We start from the raw sequence: 24,301 nt of genomic DNA, 5'->3' as shown, positions 1-24,301 counted from the left end.
GATGCCACGGCCGTCCACGAGATCCTTACTTTTCTCGATGCCTATTCCCGGTATAATCAAATCCAGATGAACCTGGAGGACCAGGAAAAGACTTCATTTTTCACCAAATATGGAACATATTGTTATAATGTGATGCCCTTTGGGCTAAAAAATGCAGGGGCTACTTACCAACGCCTAGTAAATAAAATGTTCGAAGAACAAATAGGTAAAACAATAGAAGTTTATATTGATGACATGCTAGTTAAATCCTTGCGCGCAGAGGACCATTTGACCCATTTGCAGGAAACGTTTGAAATTATGAGGAAATACAACATGAAGCTCAACCCCGAAAAATGTACTTTCGGGGTCGGTTCGGGCAAGTTCCTCGGCTTCATGGTGTCAAATTGGGGAATCGAGATTAACCCCGATAAAATCAAAGCCATCGAAGACATCGTCGTCGTGGACAACGTGAAATTTGTACAAAGGCTAACGGGACGGATTGCAGCCTTAGGCCGATTCATTTCGAGGTCATCAGATCGAAGTCACAAATTTTTCTCTCTACTCAAAAAGAAGAACGATTTCGCTTGGACACCGGAATGCCAACAAGCATTAGAGGAGCTAAAACGATATTTATCGAGCCCACCACTACTTCACACTCCAAAAACAGACGAAAAACTTTACTTGTCCTTGGCAGTATCGGAAATCGCGGTAAGTGGTATCCTAGTTCGAGAAGTGCAAGGTACGCAATTTCCCGTTTATTATATAAGTCGGACCTTAGGAGAAGCAAAAACTAGGTATCCACACCTAGAAAAATTAGCACTTGCACTGATAAGCGCCTCTAGAAAGTTAAGACCGTACTTTCAGTGTCACCCCATATGCATATTAACCACCTACCCACTTCGTAATATTTTGCATAAGCCCGAACTATCAGGCCGGTTGGCCAAATGGGTCGTCGAACTCAGTGGGTACGATATCGAATATCAAACCCGTACGGCCATCAAGTCTCAAATTTTAGCAGACTTCGTGGCTGATTTCACGCCAACCCTCGTACCCGAAGTCAAAAAAGAACTCCTGTTGAAATCGGGTACATCATCGGGGGTATGGATCATTTTTACGGACGAGGCTTTGAACATGAAGGGGTCCGGGCTTGACATAGTTTTGAAACCACCCATGGGTAACACTATTAGGCAATCTATTAAAACTATCATGTTGACTAACAACGAGGCCGAGTATGAAGCCATGATTGCAGGTCTCGAGCTAGCTAGAAACTTGGGAGCAGAAGTCATTGAAGCCAATTGTGACTCTTTGCTGGTGGAGAGTCAAGTAAACAAAACCTTCGAAGTTCGAGAAGGTAGAATGCAAAGGTATTTAGACAAACTTCTTGTCACTTTCCACCATTTCAAACAATGGACTTTACGGCATGTTCCACGAGAACAGAATAATGAGGCTGATGCACTTGCGAATTTGGGATCGTCGGTCGAGGTAGATGACTTGAGCTCGGGGACTGCCGTTCAAATTTCGAGATCGGTAATCGAAGAAGGTCACGTCGAGATAAATTCTACAATCCTGACATGGGATTGGAGAAACAAGTATATTGAATACTTAAAGAGCGGAAAGCTCCCATCGGACCCTAAAGATTCTAGGGCCCTACGGACTAAAGCTGCTCGATTCACGTCGGCTTCGGATAGAACGCTATATCGAAAGACATTCGATGGACCGTTGGCAGTATGCTTGGGTCCAGGAGATACCGATTACATCCTACGGGAAGTGCACGAGGGCACTTGTGGGAATCACTCCGGTGCCGATACATTAGTTTGAAAAATAATCAGAGTAGGGTATTATTGGATTGATATGGGCAAAGATGCGAAGGAATTTGTTCGTAAATGTGACAAATGTCAAAGGTTTGCGCCAATGATCCATCAACCCGGAGAGCAACTTCACTCGGTCCTATCCCCATGGCCGTTCATGAAATGGGGAATGGATATCGTCGACCCTCTGCCATCGATCCCAGGTGAAGCCAAATTCATTTTATTTATGACTGACTATTTTTCTAAATAGGTTGAAGCGCAGGCGTTCGAGAAAATAAGAGAGAAAGAAGTTATAGACTTTATTTGGGATCATATCATATGCCGATTCGGGATACCCGCCGAAATAGTATGTGACAATGGGAAATAATTCGTTGGCAGCAAAGTAACAAATTTCCTCAAAGATCACAAAATAAGAAGGATACTATCAACACCATACCACCCCAGTGGGAACGGACAGGCCAAATCAACGAACAAAACTATCATTCAAAACCTAAAGAAGAGGTTGAACGATGCTAAAGGAAAATGGAGAGAAATCCTGCCCGAAGTCCTTTGGGCGTATCGAACAACGTCAAAATCCAGTACGGGGCGACCCTATTCTCCTTAGTATATGGGTCCAAAACATTGATACCAGTCGAAGTCGGTGAACCCAGTACCAGATTTTGATTCACGATGGAAGAATTAAATAACGAGGCTATGAATAGCATCCTCGAATTATCGGACGAAAGAAGAGAAGCTGCTCTCGTCCGATTGGCCGCCCAAAAGCAGCGAATCGAAAGATATTATAACCGAAGAACCAAGCTCCGCCATTTCAAGCCCGGGGACTTAGTGTTAAGAAAAGTCACCATTAATACCCGAAATCCGAACGAAGGAAAACTAGGACCAAATTGGGAAGGACCATATCAGGTTCTCAAGAACGTCGGAAAGGGATCGTACATGCTCGACATTATAAACGGCAAACAGATATCAAGCAGTTGGAATGTGTTACATCTAAAACGATACTACTGCTAAGGCACGACCCTTCCATATTCATTTATATTTCAAAACTGACCCCTGCAGAAGTCCGAACAAGAGCTAAGATGGACCCATCTCTTGAAAGCACGCGTTGCACTCTTTTTCCCTTAGACCGGTTTTATCCCAAATGGGTTTTTCGGCAAGGTATTTAATGAGGCAACCAATGATTGTGCTGCACTTACAACAAGTATCCGAGGCCTCCGTACAATCGACCTCGAATACTGGGGGGCATTAGCCCTTAAATATATCAAGTTCTGATACAAGAAAGTTATTTCGCAACAATGGGGTTCCAGTAGGAAAAGTTGTAAGAGCTAAAATGGTCAAAACGAACCATGCTCATATAGTTGGCCCAAACCCAGATGCGAAACATGAACACATGTATAACGACTTATATCCAAGAAAAATTCCTATATTTGGAGATTTATTATGCAATCAGAATTAAGATAAACTCGACCATTACGCCCACGGGCAACATTACTTCGAGTTTGAATCATTCACTCGACGACTAAAGCCTACGGGCTACTTTCATTTCGAGTTCGAGCAAGCACTCACTCGACCATTACGCCCACGGGCTACATTACTTCGAGTTCGAATCATTCACTCGACGACTAAAGCCTACGGGCTACTTTCATTTCGAGTTCGAGCAAGTACTCACTCGACCATTACGCCCACGGGCTACATTACTTCAAGTTTGAATCATTCACTCGACGACTAAAGCCTACGGGCTACTTTTATTTTGAGTTCGAGAAAGAACTCACTCAACCATTACGCCCACGGGCAACATTACTTCGAGTTTGAATCATTCACTCAACGACTAAAGCCTACGGGCTACTTTCATTTCGAGTTCAAGCAAGCACTCATTCGACCATTACGCCCATAGGATACATTACTTCGAGTTCGAATCATTCACTCGACGACTAAAGCCTACGGGCTACTTCCATTTCGAGTTTGAGCAAGCACTCACTCGACCATTACACCCACGGGCTACATTACTTCGAGTTCGAATCATTCACTCGACGACTAAAGCCTACGGGCTACTTTTATTTCGAGTTCAAGCAAGCACTCACTCGATTATTACGCCTATGGATTATATTTCTTCAAGTTCGAATCATTGACTCAACTAGTAAGCCTAAGGGCTACGTCACTTCGAACAATCAGTCATAGAGACTACGAAGTCCAAATTTGATTGAATTGTTAAGATCCTTGTGAAAACATTTGTAATGAACGTATAAAGTCTTCACAAATCGGCCAAGTTGTCTATATACAAAAATTTATACATGATTGATTACAAACGTAAACAATTATGAACTAAGCTTCCTGATCATCCTCATGGGCGTTTGTTTCTCTGTCAAGCTCTTCCCCATCCTCAGATCCGCTCTTTCTACCGTCATCATCATCATCATCGCCATCAGAAGCCAAGGCTTCAGCTTCAGCTTCGAGCTCTTTAGCTTTTTTTATTTCTTCAGTAAGGTCGAAACCTCGAGCGTGTATCTCCTCGAGGGTCTCCCTCCGAGACCTACATTTAGCAAGTTCGGCAATCTAATGTGCTCGAGTGTCGGCAGTATCTGCCGCCTCTCGTGCCTCCATCTGAGCAGCCTCGGCATCAGCCCGATACACGGCAATGGACTTATCCGCCAAGATTTTCGACGACTCAACCTCCGCCTTGGCTTCAGCAAGCCGAGCTTCAAGCTCCTCGATCCTCTTAGCTTGAGCCGAACCCTTTTTCTTAACGTTTCGAAGATGAACATCGGCCGATAATAAGTTGGTCAAAATGGTCTCTTTTTCCGCAGCTAGGCGGTCGATATTCTCCTTCCACCGATTACATTCAGCTTTGATTTGATCGACTTCTTCCCGAAATGACCCAATCTTTTCAACCTTTTGCTGTAGCTGAGACAACGAAGGGTTAACTTCCACAGTCGAGTCAAACCCATACTTTAACAGAACGAGGCTCACCTGCTTATCAAGTTCGGCCTCTTCTTCACGAGCCATAGCCAAATCCGCTTGGAGGTCCTTTATAGCCTCGTCCTTTTGCCTGCAAAGAAGCCGCAGGGCATCTCTCTCCCCCGAGACCTTCTGAAGCTCGACCTCACACTGGCTAAGGTCGACTCGAAACCTACTAATGGCCTGCACAGTAGGGAAAGAACACGAGTCAAGTTCGAAAAAGAACAAAGAAACCAAGTATAGTAAAATCATTACTCGAGTAATGAAACGTTGGGGCCTCTTCTAGTAGAAGAGAAGTGTCCCCAATATCGGAAGCATCATCCACTCCAGTAAAGCAATCCTGAAAGGGATCCCTTGCACTAGAGCCTCCGCCCATATCGGGGGTCTTCAATTCTCGAGCTTCCTTTAACGCCTCCCCAAAAAAGGTAGGAAGGGAAGGCGAATGACCCACTGTCATAGCCCCAAGCTAATCACTCGGGGCGTTCCGATCAAGACTCGGGATCCCGAGGCCAACACCGACCGGTACAGCCGCCATCAGCTCAAGAGCTTTGGTGACCTCGATAGCTCTCGCAGATCGGATTCTTCTTCTTCTTCTTCGTCTTCTTCTTCTCTCAGTCGTTGGACCGAGTCAATCGGAAGAGCAATTGCCTTCCTCCTCACCCTTCGAGTTTTGGGCTTGGGGCCCTCTGACTGAGAGGCAGCTTTTCTCTTCTTATCTTTCCCCAGTTTCGGGACCGGGGACTTGGTTCCTTCTTCACCGCTCGAAGGCCTCAAAGCAGCGTCCTTGGTTGCACCTGCATGAAAGGAAATCGGTAATGAATGGAGCACAAAGAACACTTCGAAGGAAACGAGAAGTAAAACCTTACTGTGGTTCTTGGCCTCCCATCTACCTTTTTCCAAATCACGCCAAGCGCGTTCGGCATAAGAGGAAGTCGAGGCTAACTTTCGAACCCAATCCTCGAGGTCGGTCACCGCTTGTGGCATCTAAGGGGCAGCTGTATATTGGAAAGAGACATCAGAAAAAATCGGGAAAGGATACGAAAAGCAACGTCTTATGAGAACCACTTACGGTCGAAATTCCATTCCTCGGGGAATGACATCTTCACTTCCGGAATAAGGTCACGGGTCCTCACCCGAATATAACAGCCCATCTAACCCCGATCCTTGTCTTTGTCGATGCTCGACATCAAAGCCTTCGATGCCCGACGATGAAGTCTGATTAATCCTCGAAAGATTTGAGGCCGATACAACCGTATGAGGTGATTCAGGGAAAAATCTAGCCCCCGGCTTTGATGGAGAAGAAGCGAAGTAGGATTACTATATGCCATAGAGAGGGATGAATTTGACCGAGGGTGACCTGATATCTTTTGCAAAAATCAATGATCACCGGGTCGACCGGACCTAATGTGAAGGGATAAGTGTAAACACTTAAAAACCCCTCTACATGGGTGATGACGCTCTCTTTGGGGGATGTAATTTGAAACACAACCTCGGAACCCCAGTTGCAATCTTTTCTAACGGCCTCGAGATGACCCTCCATTATAGAGCACATATACATCGACACGTGTTCGCATCGACCCGGGACAAATGAAGGATTCTCAACCTTAAAATCGATCTTCAGAGTACACGGGCTGGGAACGTAGTCATAGGTGGACGGCTCCACCGGCGCCTTGTCGCCGGACGGCCGTGAAGAAGAAGATTTCTCCTTCTGAGCTATAATTTTCGAAGTTTTGGCCATTGATAAGAGAGGAAGAAAGACAAAGGAAAGTGAAAAATTGACGACACCAAAACTCTGGTGTAGATGGCTCTGCAAGCGACGAGATAGAAAGAAAAGATTAGAAAATTTGGGGGAGTGGATGCATAAAAGTGGTAAATTTTGGATGGAAGGGTTGTTTATAGGCTCGCATCACGACGGTTCAATATCAGAGGTGGCCGACCGCCATCTGGCAAGCATTAAATACCTTGAAAGGCTAAATCGATGGGATAGCTATCACATACGTCATAATCGATCCCTGTTAAAACGTCAGCTCATAACCCGATCGAACCGTCGAAAATCATATCGATTCTCACCGCATCCTTCGTGAGAAACGAGGGGACTATCTATATATAGTCGAAATAGATTTCGGCCTTCCTACGTTCGATCGAGTTCAAGTGGTAAGAAGTCGGAGTGAGACTTTAGGAATGAGCTCCGAAGACAGTACTAATGAGCCTCGAGTCCGAAGGCTGCTCGAGGAGTCGGCTCGATAACCTTATCGAGCCCGTTACCAAATCGATCTGCAAGGCATTACTTCGAGGTCGGAAATGCGCAACGCTCATCCCGAAGGTCGAACTCGAGCCAAGACCGAAGGGCTCGACCCAATAACGAGTTTGAGCCAGTATCGAGCTCACAGACAATAGCCGTTGCAACTGTATCAAGAGAGAGAATCTTGGCGGGAATCAAAGAAGGGGCAAATCATCATGGGTCCTCCACTATATGCTTTCTTTTATTATTTTTTTGTTATAAATAAAGTAAGGACCCTCTACTATAAAGGGGGATTCTTGTAAGCTATGAGAATACGGAATAGATTGGAACAAAAAGATCTTTTCTCATATATAAAGATATCTCCTTATGCTTGTTTTACTTCATCTTATTCATTCTTTCTGTTCATCATCCTCATTCTCATAATCAAAATACTTGTATTGTTATCTTTATATCAAAGGGTATTACGTATCCTTAGAACCATATATAAATTTAACATTATTCGATTTTTCGGGTAAACAATAGTAGCAGAGATGATTTAGGGTAGAGGATGGTGTCAGATGGTGGAGGAGAAAATTGGAGGAGAAAGAAGTGTGAGAATTAGATGTTTAGTTGATCATTTTTGTAATGAATGAAGTGTCTGACTGAAAATAGACTTAATTGAAGTGTTTAATGAATAGTTGGCGACAAGGGAACGTTTATGTATTTAGACTTTATTACGACGGCTTAAGATAGGAGATAGCTTCGAGGTCAGCAATATTTGTATACTAGGAGATAAGACATTTTCGTATATCTCGAGAGAACGCCAAGACGATTTAGATAGCATTGGAACACAGTGACGCAATGGATCAACCAACCCAAGTGCTCACATTATTCTTTTCGCTATATATACGGATATTATAGAGAATTTTTTACCATCGGATAATAATTTAACTTTTTATTATATTTATTTATTATTTTTATCATATTACCAGTTAGTGCTTAAAATGGAAATTTACTTGTGCTACCTTGTAAATGATATACTAAGAGCTAACTGATTGCCATTCAGTCGAATTATATCATGGGGCCTGTACAAGTGCAAGTATTGAATCTTACCACATACAGCATGTACGTGATACAATAAATTTGGTACTTAAATACATATTTGCAAAGCTTAAAGTTTTGTGAATATTCCCAAACTACTTTTAGCAAAAAAGAAAAAGAGAAACTGTTCACAAAATGAAAAAGGAAAATTCCACAAAAATCTTACGCACTTCATTTTTTTTTTTCTTTCAAGTTTTCATGGCGAAAAGGGTGTTATTAAGGGTGTGCTTGGTATGAATGAAAATATTTTTATTTTTTAATTTTTTCATATTTGGTTGGCTTAAATATTTTGGAAAATATTTTCCTCGTGAACTCATTTTCCTCCGATTTCAATTTGAGGAAAATGTTTTCTCCATCAAGATAAGAAAAAATATTTTCCAAAACTCTTTTTTAATCTTCCCCACCTTATTCCCCATCCCCACCAACCCCTCACAAACCCACCAACCCCACCCCACCAACCCACCCCCACCCTAAATAGAAATATTATTAATAATACTTTCTTTTCATTTTATAGACAAAGTATTTTTTTTTCTTTTCAACAAATGAGTATTTTCTTTTTTCATGATATAAAAAAATATTTTTTTATTATTATAACAAAAAAGTACTTTCTTTTCATGATGTAGAAAAATTATTTTCTTTCATTTCAACAAAATGATGTAGTAAAAAGTATTTTCTTTCATTTTAACAAAATAATGTAGTAAAAAGTATTTGCTTTCGTTTCAACAAAAAGAGTATTTTATTTTTATTTACCCGATAAAAGGATAGAGTTGAATTTATACGTAGTTCTAAAGATATGTGATAAAGCTCAATACAAATCGTAAGGATAAAAGAGAATATCAAATATGGACTACAAAGAATGTAAAATGGACAAAGTTATAAAGAAGAGGATTTTTAGGACTAAACAAGATGGATCAGTTTTTTATTAGGCTCAAAAATGGTAACTCTTGAATATATGAGGATCTGGTGCTTGAATTACAATGTGAGCTTTATATCAAAAAATTTGCCTCTCCAGAAATGATAAAACCCCTCTTTATAATAGAGGGACCTTACTTTAAATATAATTAAAAAATACTCAATGGGAGATCCATGATAAATCAGCTTTTTCACAATTCCTGCCAAGATTCCCCCATCTAGTGAGATTGCAACGACTTATGTCTGTGAGTCCGATCTGACTCGGGCTTTTGATCTCAGCTTGAGCCCGATTTTAACTCGAGCTCTCGATTTTTGGCTTAAGCTCGATTCTGACTCGGACCCTTGACTTGATTCGGGGTCGATGTTGGTTGGTCTCCGGCTCATAAGTTTGATAACGATATTGAACTCGACATTGATCGGCCCCTCGGGTTCGAGGCTTGTTCGCTCCATCTTTGGAAACCATCTCTAAGTCTCACTTCGATCGACTATCATTCGAACTCGAGCAGACGTGCGAAGGCCGAAATCTATTTCGACTGTATACAATTTTAATAATGTAGAAAAGTATTCTCTTTCATTTCAACAAAATGAGTATTTTTTTCATGATCTAAAAAAAGTATTTTTTTTTATTACAAACAAAATGAGTACTTTATTGTCATGTTGTAAAAATAGTACTTTCTTTTCAACCAAAAAAATAGTATTTTCTTTTAGTTATGGAGCACGAATTTCAATATTATTTTTGCGTAAAAAAAATAATGCAACACATTTGTTCCTTTAGGTTTGTGTGAATTTTTAGAATAATAATTAAATTTTTGAAAAAAATAGAGTCCCGAAAATATTATGTATTTGGGAGGGGGGGGGGGGGGGGCGAGCATAAAAAATATGGGGACTTGGGGGAAAGGGGGTGAGGAGAATAACATAAAAAATTATTTTTCTAAAAAATATTTTTTACTCTCTAACCAAACACTAAGAAATATTTTCTGGAAAAAAATTTATACTCACCAATCAAACAGAGAAAAATAAGTGATAAATTCATTTATTTTTTATGAAAATATTTTGCATAAAAAATATTTTGTATGAAAAATATTTTTCTTTGGCACGGACAGAAAAGGAATAGCCGGAATAGAATGAAGAAGTGATTCAATCTTCCATTCACACCCTAAAAGTTGATGTCATGTTATTTGGGTCAGACGGAGATAGGAATAAGTTATGTTTGTGGTCAAACTTTTTCCTTGCAAAGGAATTCAGCCTTTCTTGGAAAACAATACCTTTTTTTTTGGGTCAACTATACTTTTTCTTTACTACTCCATTTGTCTTACTTAAAGTACCCTCTATTTTATTTGTATATATATAGATCGAATCTTTCACTTCTACTCAGAAGTCACAAAATCATACTAGATATTACTAAGTGAAAGAGAGAGAGAGGGAGAAGATGGAGTCAGCTGGTTGTGAAGAGATGCACGAGATAGTCATAGTGGGTGGTGGCCTTTGCGGCCTTGCCACAGCCCTTGCTTTGCACAAGTACTTTTCTTTTTCTTCCTCTTCTTCTTTCTATATGTGGACTAGTTAAGTTTTAGCAAAGATCAAGCAGTTTACTTAAGAAAGAAAACATATGTATAACTAAATGCAGGAAAGGGCTAAAGAGTGTTGTGTTAGAGAAATCAGAAACGCTAAGAGCAGCAGGAGCAGCAATAGGTGTATTGCCTAATGGATGGAGGGCATTGGATCAGCTTGGTGTCGGTTCTCACCTAAGATCTACTGCTCTTCCTCTTCAAGGGTAAGCTTTTTGTTTATCCTTTTCTAATGACCCACTTGCCCCATTTGATTTTATTTTACGTATACTATTAGTTTGGTTGAGAAATAAATTATACCGATTATTATAATACGAGATTAAATAATAATTGGTTTATTTGGACCAAAAATGAGATGTACCGGATATTTGCTTTACACTAGATAAGTTAGTTTACACTACCGGATGTCCTTTTAGTGTTTTATCCGGGGATTCGTTAATTTCGAGATTGTTATCCCATCCTTAATGAGGGATAGGATAATACGTTAATAATTGTATAAGCTTATTCCAGGATTATTTATCCCGGTTTCAAAAAGGCAACCAAATGCGGATAAAATTATCTTATATTTTATTTCGTGATTATTGTCCCTCATCCCACCAACCAAACGATCCCTTAAAGTACTGAATGAACTGACTGAAAGAGTTGCTGACCCTGCATTAACAAACAACTAGGGAGAAGAATCTTACCAGGACTTATACTCCCTCCATTTCAAAAATTAAAACCAAAGGCACTTTTGCTTATTAGTCTCTTTAGAAAAGAGTGTTACGTTTTTTAATTTAAAAATAATTTAACTTAATTTTGCTAATTTATCTTTAAGGACAAGATTCTATAGTTACAAAAATATTATGCATGTCTAAATCACAAATTTAAAAAGTCTTATAGCCACACAAGTATTATAACATATTTAAGATTATATATTTCAAAAGTTTATTTTTCTTTATTAAATATTTTGCCAAGTCAAACTGTGCCATATATATTGCAACAGGGGTAGCAGTAAACAACTAGAAAATCGTGCTAACAGATAATACAAGCATAATAAAGACGACAACCAAAACTAAACATAACATCAGTCGTCAAATTGGCCAAATAAAATATTATTTTTTATTTGAGTTTAACTTTTATATAAGATGAATGCTAAAATTAGTTTTATACTACTCCCTCCGTTTCAAATTAGATGAGGTACTTTCCTTTTTAGTCTGTTACAAAATAAATGACACATTTCTAAATTTGGAAATAATTCAACTTTAAACTCTTTATTTTACCCATTTTACCCTTAATGAGAAGCTTTTATAACCACACAAATGTCATGGCCCCACAAAGCTTTTACCCCTTAACTTTTTAAGACCACAAATTTCAAAAGTCTTTTTTTTTTTCTTAAATTCCGTGCCGAATCAAAGTAACTCATCTAAATTGAAACGGAAGGAATATTAGATTACTCAAATGCCAATTATGTAGTACTTAGAACTTTTTGTTACAAACATAAATTAGTAAACTTGAAATGGTTGTAAGTGATCTGCATGTTACAACTGGTAAAACTATAATGGTAGAGCAAAAGATTTTTGTACGGTGAGTGCCTACAAGTTAAATCGTGTTAATAGATTTCCCTCCATCTAGGACAATCGAAAGCCCATTTTGATTTTCCCTTTGGTAGAACCATGTTAGATTGCTGTACATTTAACGTACTTGTAACTCCTTGTATTCCTGTTAACTTGATAGTATCATCACTCCAAAACAGGACTCGAATGACATGGATCGACAAGGGCAAAGAACAATACACACCAAACAAGTAAGTAAAAAACTGAGATCTTTTTCTACACTTGAAAGAACAGAAAGTAAACATTTACCATTGTATGAAAAGGAACATTGGGGAGGTTCGCTGTCTGAAAAGGAGCGATATAGTCGAAACATTTGCTGATGCTTTACCTCCGAAGGCTATACGTTTTGGATGTGAAATTGTGTCAGTGGAAATGGATCGTCTCACTTCATTACCATGTATTCTACTTTCTAATGGAAAGCGTAGTGGCGCCAAGGTACCTACTTTTTCTTTCTTGCTCTTTCCTCTAGTTCATATTTGAATATAAAGTATACCACCTGAAAGTGTTTAATGCCAAAGGGTGCTGTATTAATATCTGTACGTTATCATCAGGGGCAGAATTGCATGGTCTGAAATGAGTTCAGTTTAATCCCTTTTGTCGAAAAATTATACTCTACATATAGGTTAAATATAAAAGGTTCCTCTTCTGTGTGTATATATATAATGTTGAATCTCTGATACAATAGAAACTTCTAATGTAGTGGTAGGTGGCTTAAGAAAATGCTTTAGGTCGTGACACTCACATATTTTTGTATCTCTTTGTTAGAATTCTTGGCTCGTCGATATCCATTAATATATGCATTTGAATATATAGATTTTATGAATTAATCAGTGTTGAGTGTCATCGGAGAATTGAGCATTACAAAAGTCTGAATTGAACTCTTATATTTATTTTCTTGTCCTTGACACAAAACAGTTAAGAGTTAAATGTTAGAAACTTTCATGACCACATCCAGAATTAAGTGTATTTCTTTCACTTGAATGATCATTGCAGATTTTAATCGGGTGTGATGGATCGAGGTCAATAGTGTCAAGTTTCCTTGGGGTAAAGCCTACCAGAACTTTTCGCATCTCTGCAATTAGGGGTTTAACGAGTTATCCAAATGGTCACTCATTTCCTCTCGAATTTGTCCGCCTCATAAGTGGCAAAATTGCAGTTGGGAGACTACCAATCACTGATAAGCTGGTCCATTGGTTTATTGGTGTTCAACAGGGCACAGGTAATTCCGATCCTACTACTTATAAAATACAACTTAGTTGGCAAAATACAAAGTTAATCAAATTGATGCAACATGTTAATGTGAGTTGAATTTTGATAGTTTTCGTGAGCCCATAGTGGAAATATTTTTTATCTTGTTTGAAAATGTATGCTACTAATATTTTGCTCTGCTACTCTGCCCAAGCCTGGTTAAGGAAGAGCTATGAGTCGTAAAACGAAAAAGTATGTGTAATGATTCTCCCATTCGCAGTTTATCCAATAGGAACTTACGAGTAAACCAGATATAAAGATTGTGACTAGGGTCTCTATTTCCATTCTTATCATATTTATACAGTTTCAAGATTCCTATGGAACTATTCTTTTATTTACAACAGACTGGTAGGCAAAGTTAATAGGCATATCTGCTATACTTCATAAATCTTGTGTCAATCTTTCTTCTTCTCTATATTGTCTGATTGGTTATGTACATTTTATTGCGTGATGCATAAATCAAACACTAGTTACAAATGTTTACAATGTGCACTTTTCAGATACCACATTTCCACATGATCCAGAACTTATCAAACAAAGAGCCCTGGAGGCAACAAGTGGTCATCCAGTTGATGTACAAGAAATGATAGAGGAATGTGACCTGGATTCTCTGTCTTTCACTCACTTGAGATATCGCGCACCATGGGACTTGATGCTTGGAAATTTTCGCGAAAAGACAGTAACGGTTGCTGGAGATGCAATGCATGTAATGGGTCCATTTCTTGGCCAGGGAGGTTCAGCAGGAATAGAAGATGCAGTGGTTCTTGCAAGAAACTTGGCAAAGACAATAAAGGGAGGTTTTGATCATGAAAAAGTTGGAGAGGCACTAGATCAGTATGTAAAAGAGAGGAGAATGAGGGTGGTAAAACTGGCAACACAATCATATCTAACTGCACTTCTTGTTGAGAATACACCATTGCTGACAAAATTTTTTGTCATAGCTGTGATGGCTCTTTTCTTCAGAAACCCAAGTGCTCATGTTGAATATGACTGTGGTCATCTCTGAGTGCCAGTACTTCTTGATATGTTTTCTAGGATCTGCTTTTGTAATCATTTGTTGGTATACAAGTAAACATCATGTGTTTGTAATCATACTGCCAAAAATTTCTCCTCTTTTTCAATCCATTTACTATTGCATTGCCACAAACATGATGAAGCAAAAGAGATGCAGGGCTAGTAAGCATTCTTTTGCATTAAGGAAAATTAAGTCTGGCATTAGAATACTCTCACTTGATCTCAATGATGACTCACTATGATGATAGAATATCAAGTGTGCTTCAGATAATAGACTACCTTCTTCTTCTCAAATGATTTAATGTACTTTCATTCCCAAAAACTCCATTATAATAAACTTTAACTAGTATTGTTTAACCCAAAATAGAGTTTTCGGTCAAAGTCAATATTTAGAAGAAAGCGGATTACTGATAACCAAGATTTACTTCACTTTCCCAACAATTTTAGGAAGAATAGATCGAAGAGTGGAAATGGTTGACAAAGATAAATAAGAAATGCATTGATAATCACTTCCTAAAATCAAGGCTTAAAATTTGAAGAGTAAAGCAAAGAGTAGTAGTATGTATTTCAATTATAATTGTAACCTGCCTTTACAAATGAGATTTCTGTCCTTATATAGGAGCATATAATTATAATGGTTTCCGCACTTAATTTGGGCTCACTAATGGTATTAATTATATTGATTGCATGTTACCATACGTAACCGTAACTGATACATTTATGATTAAAGATTCCTTATAACGGTACTAATTCCCCTTCCTTATTTACTTCTGGTTCATGTACCTTCCATTCTTTGCAGCATTTATTCATTTCTCTCTTGTTTCTTCTTTAACAGCTGTCATGCCCGATCTTTTTCTCTACATAACCCCGTGGGTGTTTCTCCTGGGTCTTTCCTGCATTCTTAATTCATCTAATTGAGAATGCCACTTGTCGTTATATCGATGCTCCACGTATCATGCCCCGTCAGCTTGCTAACAGTCCACGTGTCATGTCTTTTTTCCACCAATACAGATAGTCCCCCACTTTCTAAATATTCTTAACTGAATATTCGGGAAGTGGCAAGTTTTTATGGCTGAAATTCTTTGTCGCCGTTTCTCGAGTATCATCATGTCTCCTTTAGAATCGATGTGACGTACGTCCCACTCATTTAATGCCCATGCCATGTGGCTTCTTACGATTAGATCTGCAGTTTCTCAGCGCTTTTTAGGTTTTTTTCTGCGGCTCCGTCAGTCACAAAGTGACGGTTCCATTATGACGCTTCATAATGACCAATTTCTAACGACTGTTGTATCTTCTTATAAATACTTCATTCTTTTTGATTTCTTGAAGCCTTCTTCCTTCAGTATCCGTTACCTTAATCCTTCTTCGTATCTCTGTACCCTTTCCTCTGTATTTCCTTTGTTAAACATGTCTTTATCAACACCAGATCCTTGCAAAGTTGTGATCGTTGACGAACTTTCTCCTTCCACTGCCCCTAGTGTTGGAGTTTTGAAGTATGAAATCTCGAACACTGGATCACTCCTTTCTTTTGGTCCTTTCCCTAAAAAGGAAAATACGAACGGAACTCGGAGATAATTATTTAGATGATGAGTGCATAACCTTTTTTCCATCAGAAAAGTTGCAACCTAGATCGGGAACAACTCAGTATTTTGCGTGTCGTTTGGGTCTAATATCATCATTTGGTACGGGCCAGTTTTTTGCCTATCATCTAAGATGGTTAGTAAAATTCAAAAGAACAAAATGAAATTGAACTTGCGTGATACCTAACCGTGGGTAATTTCCTCGTCTAGAATTAATACTTCTTCAAATGAACTGCATTCCAGTTTGATGGTAGCACCTTGTTATCCATGGTTCCCAATGTGTATGCCCCTTTTCCAGCGATGCCTCGAACTCTATATGGACCTTCCCAATTTGGGCTCAACTTTCCTGTATTGGCCACTTTTGTTGACCGAAACACCTTTTTGAGGACGAAGTCCCCAATCTTGAAGTATCTCAAATTAGCTTTCTTGTCGTAATATCGTTCAATCATCTGTTTTTGGGCTGCCATTCGAATTAATGCTGCTTCTCTCCTTTTTTCTAATAAATCTAAATTTACTCGCATCTCCTCCTTATTGTCTTCCTCAGTAGCATGTGTGTATCTCGTACTTGGTTCACCTATCTCTATCGGAATCAAAGCCTCTGCACCATATACAGGCAAAAATGGAGTCTCACCCATACTTGTTTTTGTTGTCGTTCGATAAACCCATAATACCCCTGGTAATATTACTGGTCATTTGCCTTTTGATTCTTCTAATCTCTTCTTCAACTTATTGATAATAACTTTATTTGTCGATTCAGCTTGTCCGTTGGCCACAGGGTGGTAAGGTGCGGATGTAATCCGTTTAATCTGCTAACTTTGAAAGAATTCTGTGATTTTCATGCCTATGAACTGTGGGCCATTGTCACATACAATTTCCTTTGGAACCCCAAATCGACATATAATGTTTCACCAAATAAAATCCTTGACTTGTTTTTTCCCGCACCTGTTTGAAAGCACCTGCTTCTACCCATTTCGAAAAATAATCTGTCAAAACTAACAAAAATCGTACCTTTCCTTTAGCTTGAGGCAACGGCCCCACAATGTCCATGTCCCATTTCATGAAGGGCCATGGTGAAATAACTGAATGGAACAGTTCTGCTGGGCGATGCATATTATTGGCATATCGTTGACATTTATCGCATCTGGCTACAAAGTTTTCTGCTTCTTCTTCCATTTTTGGCCAATAATATTCTGCTCTTATTAATGTCTTTACCAATGATCTTCCTCCGGCGTGATTGCCGCAATGCCCCTCATGTACTTCTCTCATCACATACTCTGTTTGTGATAGACCGAGATACCGTGATAAAGATCCGCCAAACATCTTTCGATATAAATTTCCACGAATTAAGCAATACCAAACGTCTTTTTGTCGAAGCAATTGTGACTGCTTCTTGTCCTCAGGCAAAATACCATACTGCAAAAAGTTCACAAATTCGTTTCTCCAATCCTAAGTTAGATTACTAAAATTTACCTCACTCTTATCTTGGTCGAGTGCTAATGAAACAAATGTATCATGATAGCATTTTCTGCATTTGTTACATCTGCGACAGACGTGAGATTTGCTAATGCATCTGCTTCTGCATTCTCTTCCCTGGGTATCTGCACGACTTTTCATGTCTGAAATTGTCTAAACAATTCTCGTACCTTTTTCAGGTATTGCTACATTCGCGTTTCTCTTGCCACGTCAGTCCCCTGCATCTGGTTAACCACCAACTGTGAGCCACTTTTGATCACAACCTATTCTATACCAAGTTCTCATGCCAATTCCAAGCCTGCAATCACAGCTTCATACTTTGCCTCATTGTTAGTGGTTGGATAACATTTTATTTGTTGTCGTACGACATCCCACTACAAAAAAATTGGAATTATCTACGAACATCGTCGCTAATATATCGTTAAATCACCCGCAGCTAGTGAAATTTCTTGATAATCTGTCGCTAATCCATCGCTAAATAAGATTAGCGATGGATTTTTCTGTTTAGCTACAAAATTTGGCCGTCGCTAAAACCAGATCTTTTAGTAGTGTCCCCTGAAGGTGGAATCAGAACAACTCCTAAACCCGCTCCTTCTACATTTGAAGAGCCATCAGTAAATAGGGTCCAAGTTCTCAGATTAGATCCGATAAATACCTGTAGTTCCTTTTCTACTTCAGGAACTATATTCGTGCTAAAATCCGCTACAAAATCTGCTAAAACCTGGGATTTTATTGCAGTTCTGGGTTGATATATGATATCATACTCACTGAGTTCTTTTGCCCATTTAGCTAATCTACCTGATAATTCCTATTTATGCAGTATATTCCTCAGGGGGAAAGCAGTTATTACAGAAATATGATGACATTGAAAATAAGGTCTTAACTTTCAAGATGCCATAATCAATGCTAAAGCAAGATTTTCCAAGTGTGGATATTGTGTCTTTACATCTAGTAAATATTTACTAACATAATAAATTGAGAATTGCTTACCTTTATCCTCTCATACCAACACTTCACTTACCTCCACTTCTGACACGACGAGATAAATGAGCAGCCTTTCACCGTCTTTTGGCTTGGCTAGCAAAGGCGGATTTGATAGATATGACTTTAAGTTCTTGAAATCTTGTTGGAACTCATCAGTCCATTCAAACTGATTTTGCTTCTTCAATACTGAAATGAATTTAAAACTTTTTTCTGATGTCTTTGATATAAACCTCCCCAGGGCTGCTATCCTGCCTGTTAATCTCTGCACTTCTTTTTTGCTCGTGAGTATATCTGGTATTTACTCGATAGCTTTGTTCTGCGCAAGATTCACTTCAATACCCCTATTAGAAACAAGAAAACCTAAAAACTTACCTGAATCCACGCCAAAAGCACATTTTTCCAGATTTAACTTCATATTATACTTGCGGAGAATCTCGAAAGTGTTTGTTAAGTGTTGAAAATGATCTCCCGCCTGTGTTGACTTGACTAACATATCGTCTATGTAAGCCTCCATAGTTTTTACCAGATGTTCTTGAAATATTTTAGACACCAATCTTTGATATGTGGCTCCAGCATTTATCAAGCCAAATGGCATGACTTTATAACAATAAGTCCCCATGTCTGTTATAAACGAAGTTTTCTCTTCATCTAGAGGGTCCACTTTTATTTGGTTATACTCTGAATATGCATCTAAAAAACTCAAAAGCTCATGTCCTGTGGTAGAATCAATTAGTTGATCTATATACGGTAAAGGAAATGAATCTTTAGAACAAGCCTTATTTAAATCAGTATAATCTACACAAGCTCGCGATTTTCCATTCTTTTTGGGAACTACCGCGGTATTAGTTAACCAGTCAGGGTACTTTACCTCTCGTATTGACCCAATTTTAAAAAGATTTTGTACCTCATCTTGGATCACTTGATTTTTGAAGGATCCTTGCTCCCTCTTCCTCTACTTGACAGGTGGGTATGATGGATCCTCATTTAGTTTGTGGGTCATCACCTCCGGTGGTATACCTGTCGTATCTGAGTGCAACCAAGCAAAGAAATCTGCATCAGCTCATTAAAATTCAATTAACTTACCTTTCATTTCTGGGCTTAAATTTGCTCCGATGTAAACTTTTTTGTCATGCCAGTGTTTAAATAGTACTACAACTTCGAGTTCTTCAGTAGTTGTCTTAATATTTTCATTTTCTTTTGGCTCTTGAATAACATCGGGTCTCGAATCAACATCAGTCTGTCCTGGTATGTCTTCAATTGAGGCCCTTGTAACAACGTCCTCAACCGAATTCTATAGTTGCTATTTCACGTCTGCATCATTGGTTATTTTGTTTGCAATCACCACTGAATTGATACTTCTTGAAGCTTGCTGATCTCCACGGATTTGACGGATTCCCCCATATGAAGGAAATTTGATAACTTGATATAATTTGGATGGGACAGTATCCATATCATGAATCCACGACCTTCCCAAAATTATATTATATGCCATGTCCGCGTCTATCACCTGGAACTTTGTATCCTTGAAAACTCCTTCTATGAACGTAGTGAGTACAACTTCCCTTTTTGTGATAACACTTGAATATCAAAGCCGGACAAGGACCGTGCCTTTGGTATCACCTTGTCATTAGCTTGCATTTCATTCACCACCCTCAGTAAAATGATGTTCACTGAACTACCTGGATCAATCAAAACTCGTTTTACATTAGTATCGTGTACAAGTAAAGATATTTCCAGTGCATCGTTGTGAGGAATCATCAAGCCGTCCGCATCTTCAGCATCGAATATTTTACTGTCACCATCCAAGACCTGGCGAACTCGCTTCCCGTAAGTAACCATGACTTTTGACATCTTTTTTGCAACTGTATATGTTATACCATTGACCTCATCTCCCCCAGTTATTACGTTGACTGTTCTTTTTGGTGATGGAGGTTTTGGGGGCTCTTGTCTGTTCTTCATGTATGATTGTCTTCCTTTCTCACTGACCAAATCAGTAAGATATCCTTGCTTCAACAAATGCTCGACTTCTCCTTGCAGAAGTCTACAATCTGTTGTTCTATGACCATGGTCAATATGAAACTCCCACCAGAAATCTAGATTTCATTTGCTTGGATCTAATCTCATTTCTTTAGGCCATCGCCCCTTATCCTCCATACCTCTTGAAACAGCTACTAACTCGGAGGTGTTGATATCAAAGTTGTAGTCTCCTATCCTCACTTGTGTATTGGAATCATTGCCTCAGGCATCACATTCCTTTCTGAACCTAGATGAAGAACTCGTGTCTTTTTGCCTTGGTCTTGAGTTGAATCGTGTGTTTTCCTATTTAGATCGAGAGTCATGCCCTGCAGGTCCCAGGTACAACTCGTACCTATTTTTTCCAGACATTTTTTCTGATTCTGAATGCCTCGATCCTGCTCTTTCATCGGCCCTTGGCTGCGCGATCGTATCTTCTTCTATCCGCAACTTTGTACTGTACCTGTTGTACACATCGTTCCAAGTTGTTGCTGGAAATTCTCGCAAACTTTCCTTCAGTCTTCTCATGGCTTCTGAACCTTTCTTGTTCAAGTTGCTCGCGAATGCCATAGCCGCCAGTTATCAGGTACTCGATGTAACATCATCCTCTCCCACTGGAATCTGTCTATGAATTCTCTAAGCAATTATGTATTTCCCTGCTTAACCTTAAAGATGTCTTCCATCCCCTTCTCAACTTTTTGAGCTCCCGAATGTTCTTTTATAAATGAATCTGCAAGCTCAGCAAAAGAATCAATAGAATTTTCAAGTAAAAGAGAATACCATGTTAATGCTTCCTTCGTGAGTGTTTCACCAAACGTTTTGACCAAAACCGATTCGATTTCTTGTTTGGTTAAGTCGTTGCCTTTCACGCCAGTAGTGAACGCAGTTACATGATCTCGAGGGTCAGTTGTTCCATCGTATTTGGAAATATTAGACATTTTAAACTTCGATTGAGAGTCCGAATGAGACCGTCCTTAGGGAGTCATGTGCCATGTGTGAAGTGAGTTATTTGTATAGTCCATGTTATTGCATTTGAGTCTAGAACTTGCCCGCAATGTGAATTGAAGCGAAATCCTAGGTGTTACTCGGTTTGAAAAGTGATGTTAGGCTTTCTTTGATCTTTTTAAGTTTTATTGCTTATCACAAATAAAAGCATCCCTAGATACCCTTTTGAGCCTATAAGCCTTTCTTTTGTCACCCAAATTACAAGCCTATCCCCTTTTGTTCTTAATTGAATCATTTTGATCCTTATACCTCTTAAAGCACTTGAATTGTAAAAAGAGCGCTAGAAAGAAGTAATGAGGAAGCTTGGGATAGTTTTTGAGTGGAACCAATAGAAGAAAGACCTTTAAATAAAAATCCACTAACGGCAAGGTAAAAGTAAAAAAAAGGAAAGAATAAATGAATAAATAAATGTTTCTTATTTTTGCTAGTGGATCTGATCTGAAGCACTGCGTACAAAAGAAGGAAAAATATTCTGGGGTGAGCTATCTTGTGATGATTGAAGTGGATTGAAGGAATTTTGCGCTTAAAAATGAATATGTGATGTGTTAAAGTGCTTAGGAGTGTTAGCCACTATATCCTAAATATATCCTACCCATCTCGTAGCCCACATTACAACCGTAATAAAGTCCTAGTTGATTTCGGACCAAGCGGGCCTACATTAGTAGAGGTTTACATAAGGGGCAAGCCTATGATACCTTTTGCGTGCATGTGATTTCTTTGAGAGAGTGAGTAATTTTTATTCATCTATGCGAGTCCTTAAAATATATTTGATCATGTGATTTGGATGTGTGGATTGCTTACTCTTTGTTTTATTGTGAGGGCACATAGTTTGACAAAGGATAGGTACCGTTATTAGACATCTCTGTTAGATTAAGTATTCAAGCCTCGGGTGCATTGTGACATTGAGTTAGTTTTCGAGGCTAGGATTATTATAATCATGTTGCTCCTGGGTTGGATGTTTTGAAATTGGGCATGAGTATGGGAAGTGTTGACAACATATGCTAGAGCTTAATTATTACTATCAACCATGGCCATAGGTGTAGTGTACTGTGAATGTATGGCTTGTTGGGTCCTTGAATAGGAAGTGTTTGGTTGGTTGACTTGAGGGCGAGCAACTAAGTGTGGGGTGTTGATGTCGTGCTATAATTCCATATATTTTGACGTTATTTACCCTACTTGCTTGTTGTTTGGATGCTAATTTGTGCGACAATTGCGCTTAATAGAGCTTATTTCACGTGTAGGAATGCTTGGACATGAATTGGAGAAACGTTGCACGAAATGATACCTCAGAGCTAAAAAATGGAGAAATAAAAGAAGAAGTGCAAGGCAACGAAACAACAGTGCCATAGACAGTGCAAGGCATTGTCCAGGGCACTGTCATTGGCACCCCAGACAGTGCCTTGCGCAGAAACAACAGTGCCATAGACAGTGCAAGGCATTGTCCGGGGCACTGTCATTGGCACCCTAGACAGTGCCTTGCACCGAAACAATGGCGCCATAGACAGTGCCTCGCGCCGACAATGCCATCCGAGCAAATTTTAATTGCTCATTAGTTTTAGGCATGTAGAATTCGGCCCCTACCCTATAAATACCCCTTAAAGTTAATTTTTTTAGGGTTAGACATCATTAGAGAGGGAATCTACCTAAGGAGGCAAGAAAACACAAGGAGCAAGGAGGAGAATTCTTCTACGAGTTTTTCACTTTCTTCTTCCTATTTTCATTATTGGTTATAAATTCTAGTATTGTAGTTTTGCATACTATTATGAATAGCTAATTTGTTATTTAGGGTTTTGATGAAACCTTTTGTAGGATGAATTCTTGATACGTTTTGATATAATTGAGTCTTTGAATTTTTCTATTTGTTCAACTATGTGCTTATTTTAGTTAATTGAAGAGCTGTCAATTGACGGTGCCTATTTGTTATGTATTACTTGAAAAAGAGTACATATTTAGGTGATTGTTGAACGACGTCACTCCTAACGTATATGAGAGATCAATACGACGCATGATTAGAGATAACAAAGCTTTGACGTGATCATAGTGAGCGGTGAAAAAGTGCGAGCTAGCGTAATTCGAGAGAATATGACTAGTACATTATTGTAGTTGCTCGAGAGAGAATTACGATAATTCGAGTGCTCATGATCAATAGAGAATACTTATGCAAAATTATAGAAGACGCAACGGGAAGGATTCCGACAATTGGGGAACTTATAACTCTAGACCTCCTTAATCTTTTCTCCAACCCGTAGTACCTTTAGTTATTAATCTACTATTTTAATTTGTTAGTTAAATAGATATAAGAATCTTAATATTTATAACATAGGAATTGTTCGAGGTTGTCTTCTGAGTGATATTGAACAGTTATATTGAAACCTTAGTTCTCTGTGGGATTCGACTCCAGACTTTTAGACTGGATTATATTTGCAGCGACCGCTTATCCTTTTTAGGACTAGAGTTGGGCGTGATCAAATTTTGGCGCCGTTTCCGGGAAACTAACGGTGTAGTTGTAGCTGTATATATTCCTAGGTTTCAAGTTTAAAATTTTATTTGTTTTGTTTTGTTTTATTTTTTGTTTTATATTTTTTTATTCTAACTGTTGAGTTGAGAAACATGACATCTTGGAATTATGGGAATTTAGGTTTGGATAATTCTACTGTTGATCCTCATACATATTGTGAAGGAAATCACCCGTGTCAAAATTATCAAAATATTCCCGAAAGCGAGTTATGTGCACTAACTCAATCTTATTTGTAGAATGTGTGTGATGTGTGTGGTGGTAAAAATGGTCACTTTCATGGTTGTGCTTATATTTCTTATCCTCCCCCAACCCCTTACTATGATAGTTCTA

The 24,301-nt window shown here is 38.8% G+C and overlaps 3 protein-coding genes across 3 annotated transcripts; 1 reads left to right on the top strand and 2 right to left on the bottom strand.

Moving 5' to 3' along the window:
* The first annotated feature begins 10,204 nt into the window (after positions 1-10,204).
* On the top strand, positions 10,205-14,531 carry LOC104113131 (monooxygenase 1-like). Its single transcript, XM_009623233.4, has 6 exons — positions 10,205-10,491; positions 10,601-10,747; positions 12,277-12,327; positions 12,400-12,571; positions 13,130-13,355; positions 13,885-14,531. Exons 1-6 carry the CDS (start codon positions 10,403-10,405, stop codon positions 14,388-14,390), a joined length of 1,191 nt encoding a protein of 396 aa, XP_009621528.1. The 5' UTR covers positions 10,205-10,402; the 3' UTR covers positions 14,391-14,531.
* Positions 14,532-16,190: 1,659 nt separating this feature from the next.
* On the bottom strand, positions 16,191-18,949 carry LOC117280765 (uncharacterized). Its single transcript, XM_033660510.2, has 5 exons — positions 18,808-18,949; positions 18,473-18,621; positions 18,107-18,259; positions 16,935-17,391; positions 16,191-16,576 (listed from the first exon to the last, which is right to left on the bottom strand). The coding sequence occupies exons 1-5, from the start codon at positions 18,947-18,949 to the stop codon at positions 16,191-16,193; spliced, it is 1,287 nt and encodes a 428-aa protein (XP_033516401.2).
* A 1,022-nt stretch (positions 18,950-19,971) lies between these two features.
* On the bottom strand, positions 19,972-21,018 carry LOC138909605 (uncharacterized). Its single transcript, XM_070200812.1, has 2 exons — positions 20,804-21,018; positions 19,972-20,491 (listed from the first exon to the last, which is right to left on the bottom strand). Exons 1-2 carry the CDS (start codon positions 21,016-21,018, stop codon positions 19,972-19,974), a joined length of 735 nt encoding a protein of 244 aa, XP_070056913.1.
* Positions 21,019-24,301: the final 3,283 nt, after the last annotated feature.

The sequence above is a fragment of the Nicotiana tomentosiformis genome, chromosome 4 (genome assembly GCF_000390325.3).
Source record: "Nicotiana tomentosiformis chromosome 4, ASM39032v3, whole genome shotgun sequence".
Classification (NCBI taxonomy): domain Eukaryota; kingdom Viridiplantae; phylum Streptophyta; class Magnoliopsida; order Solanales; family Solanaceae; genus Nicotiana; species Nicotiana tomentosiformis.
Note: the sequence above shows the minus strand (reverse complement) of the source record. Positions and strands in the feature narration are given on the sequence as shown.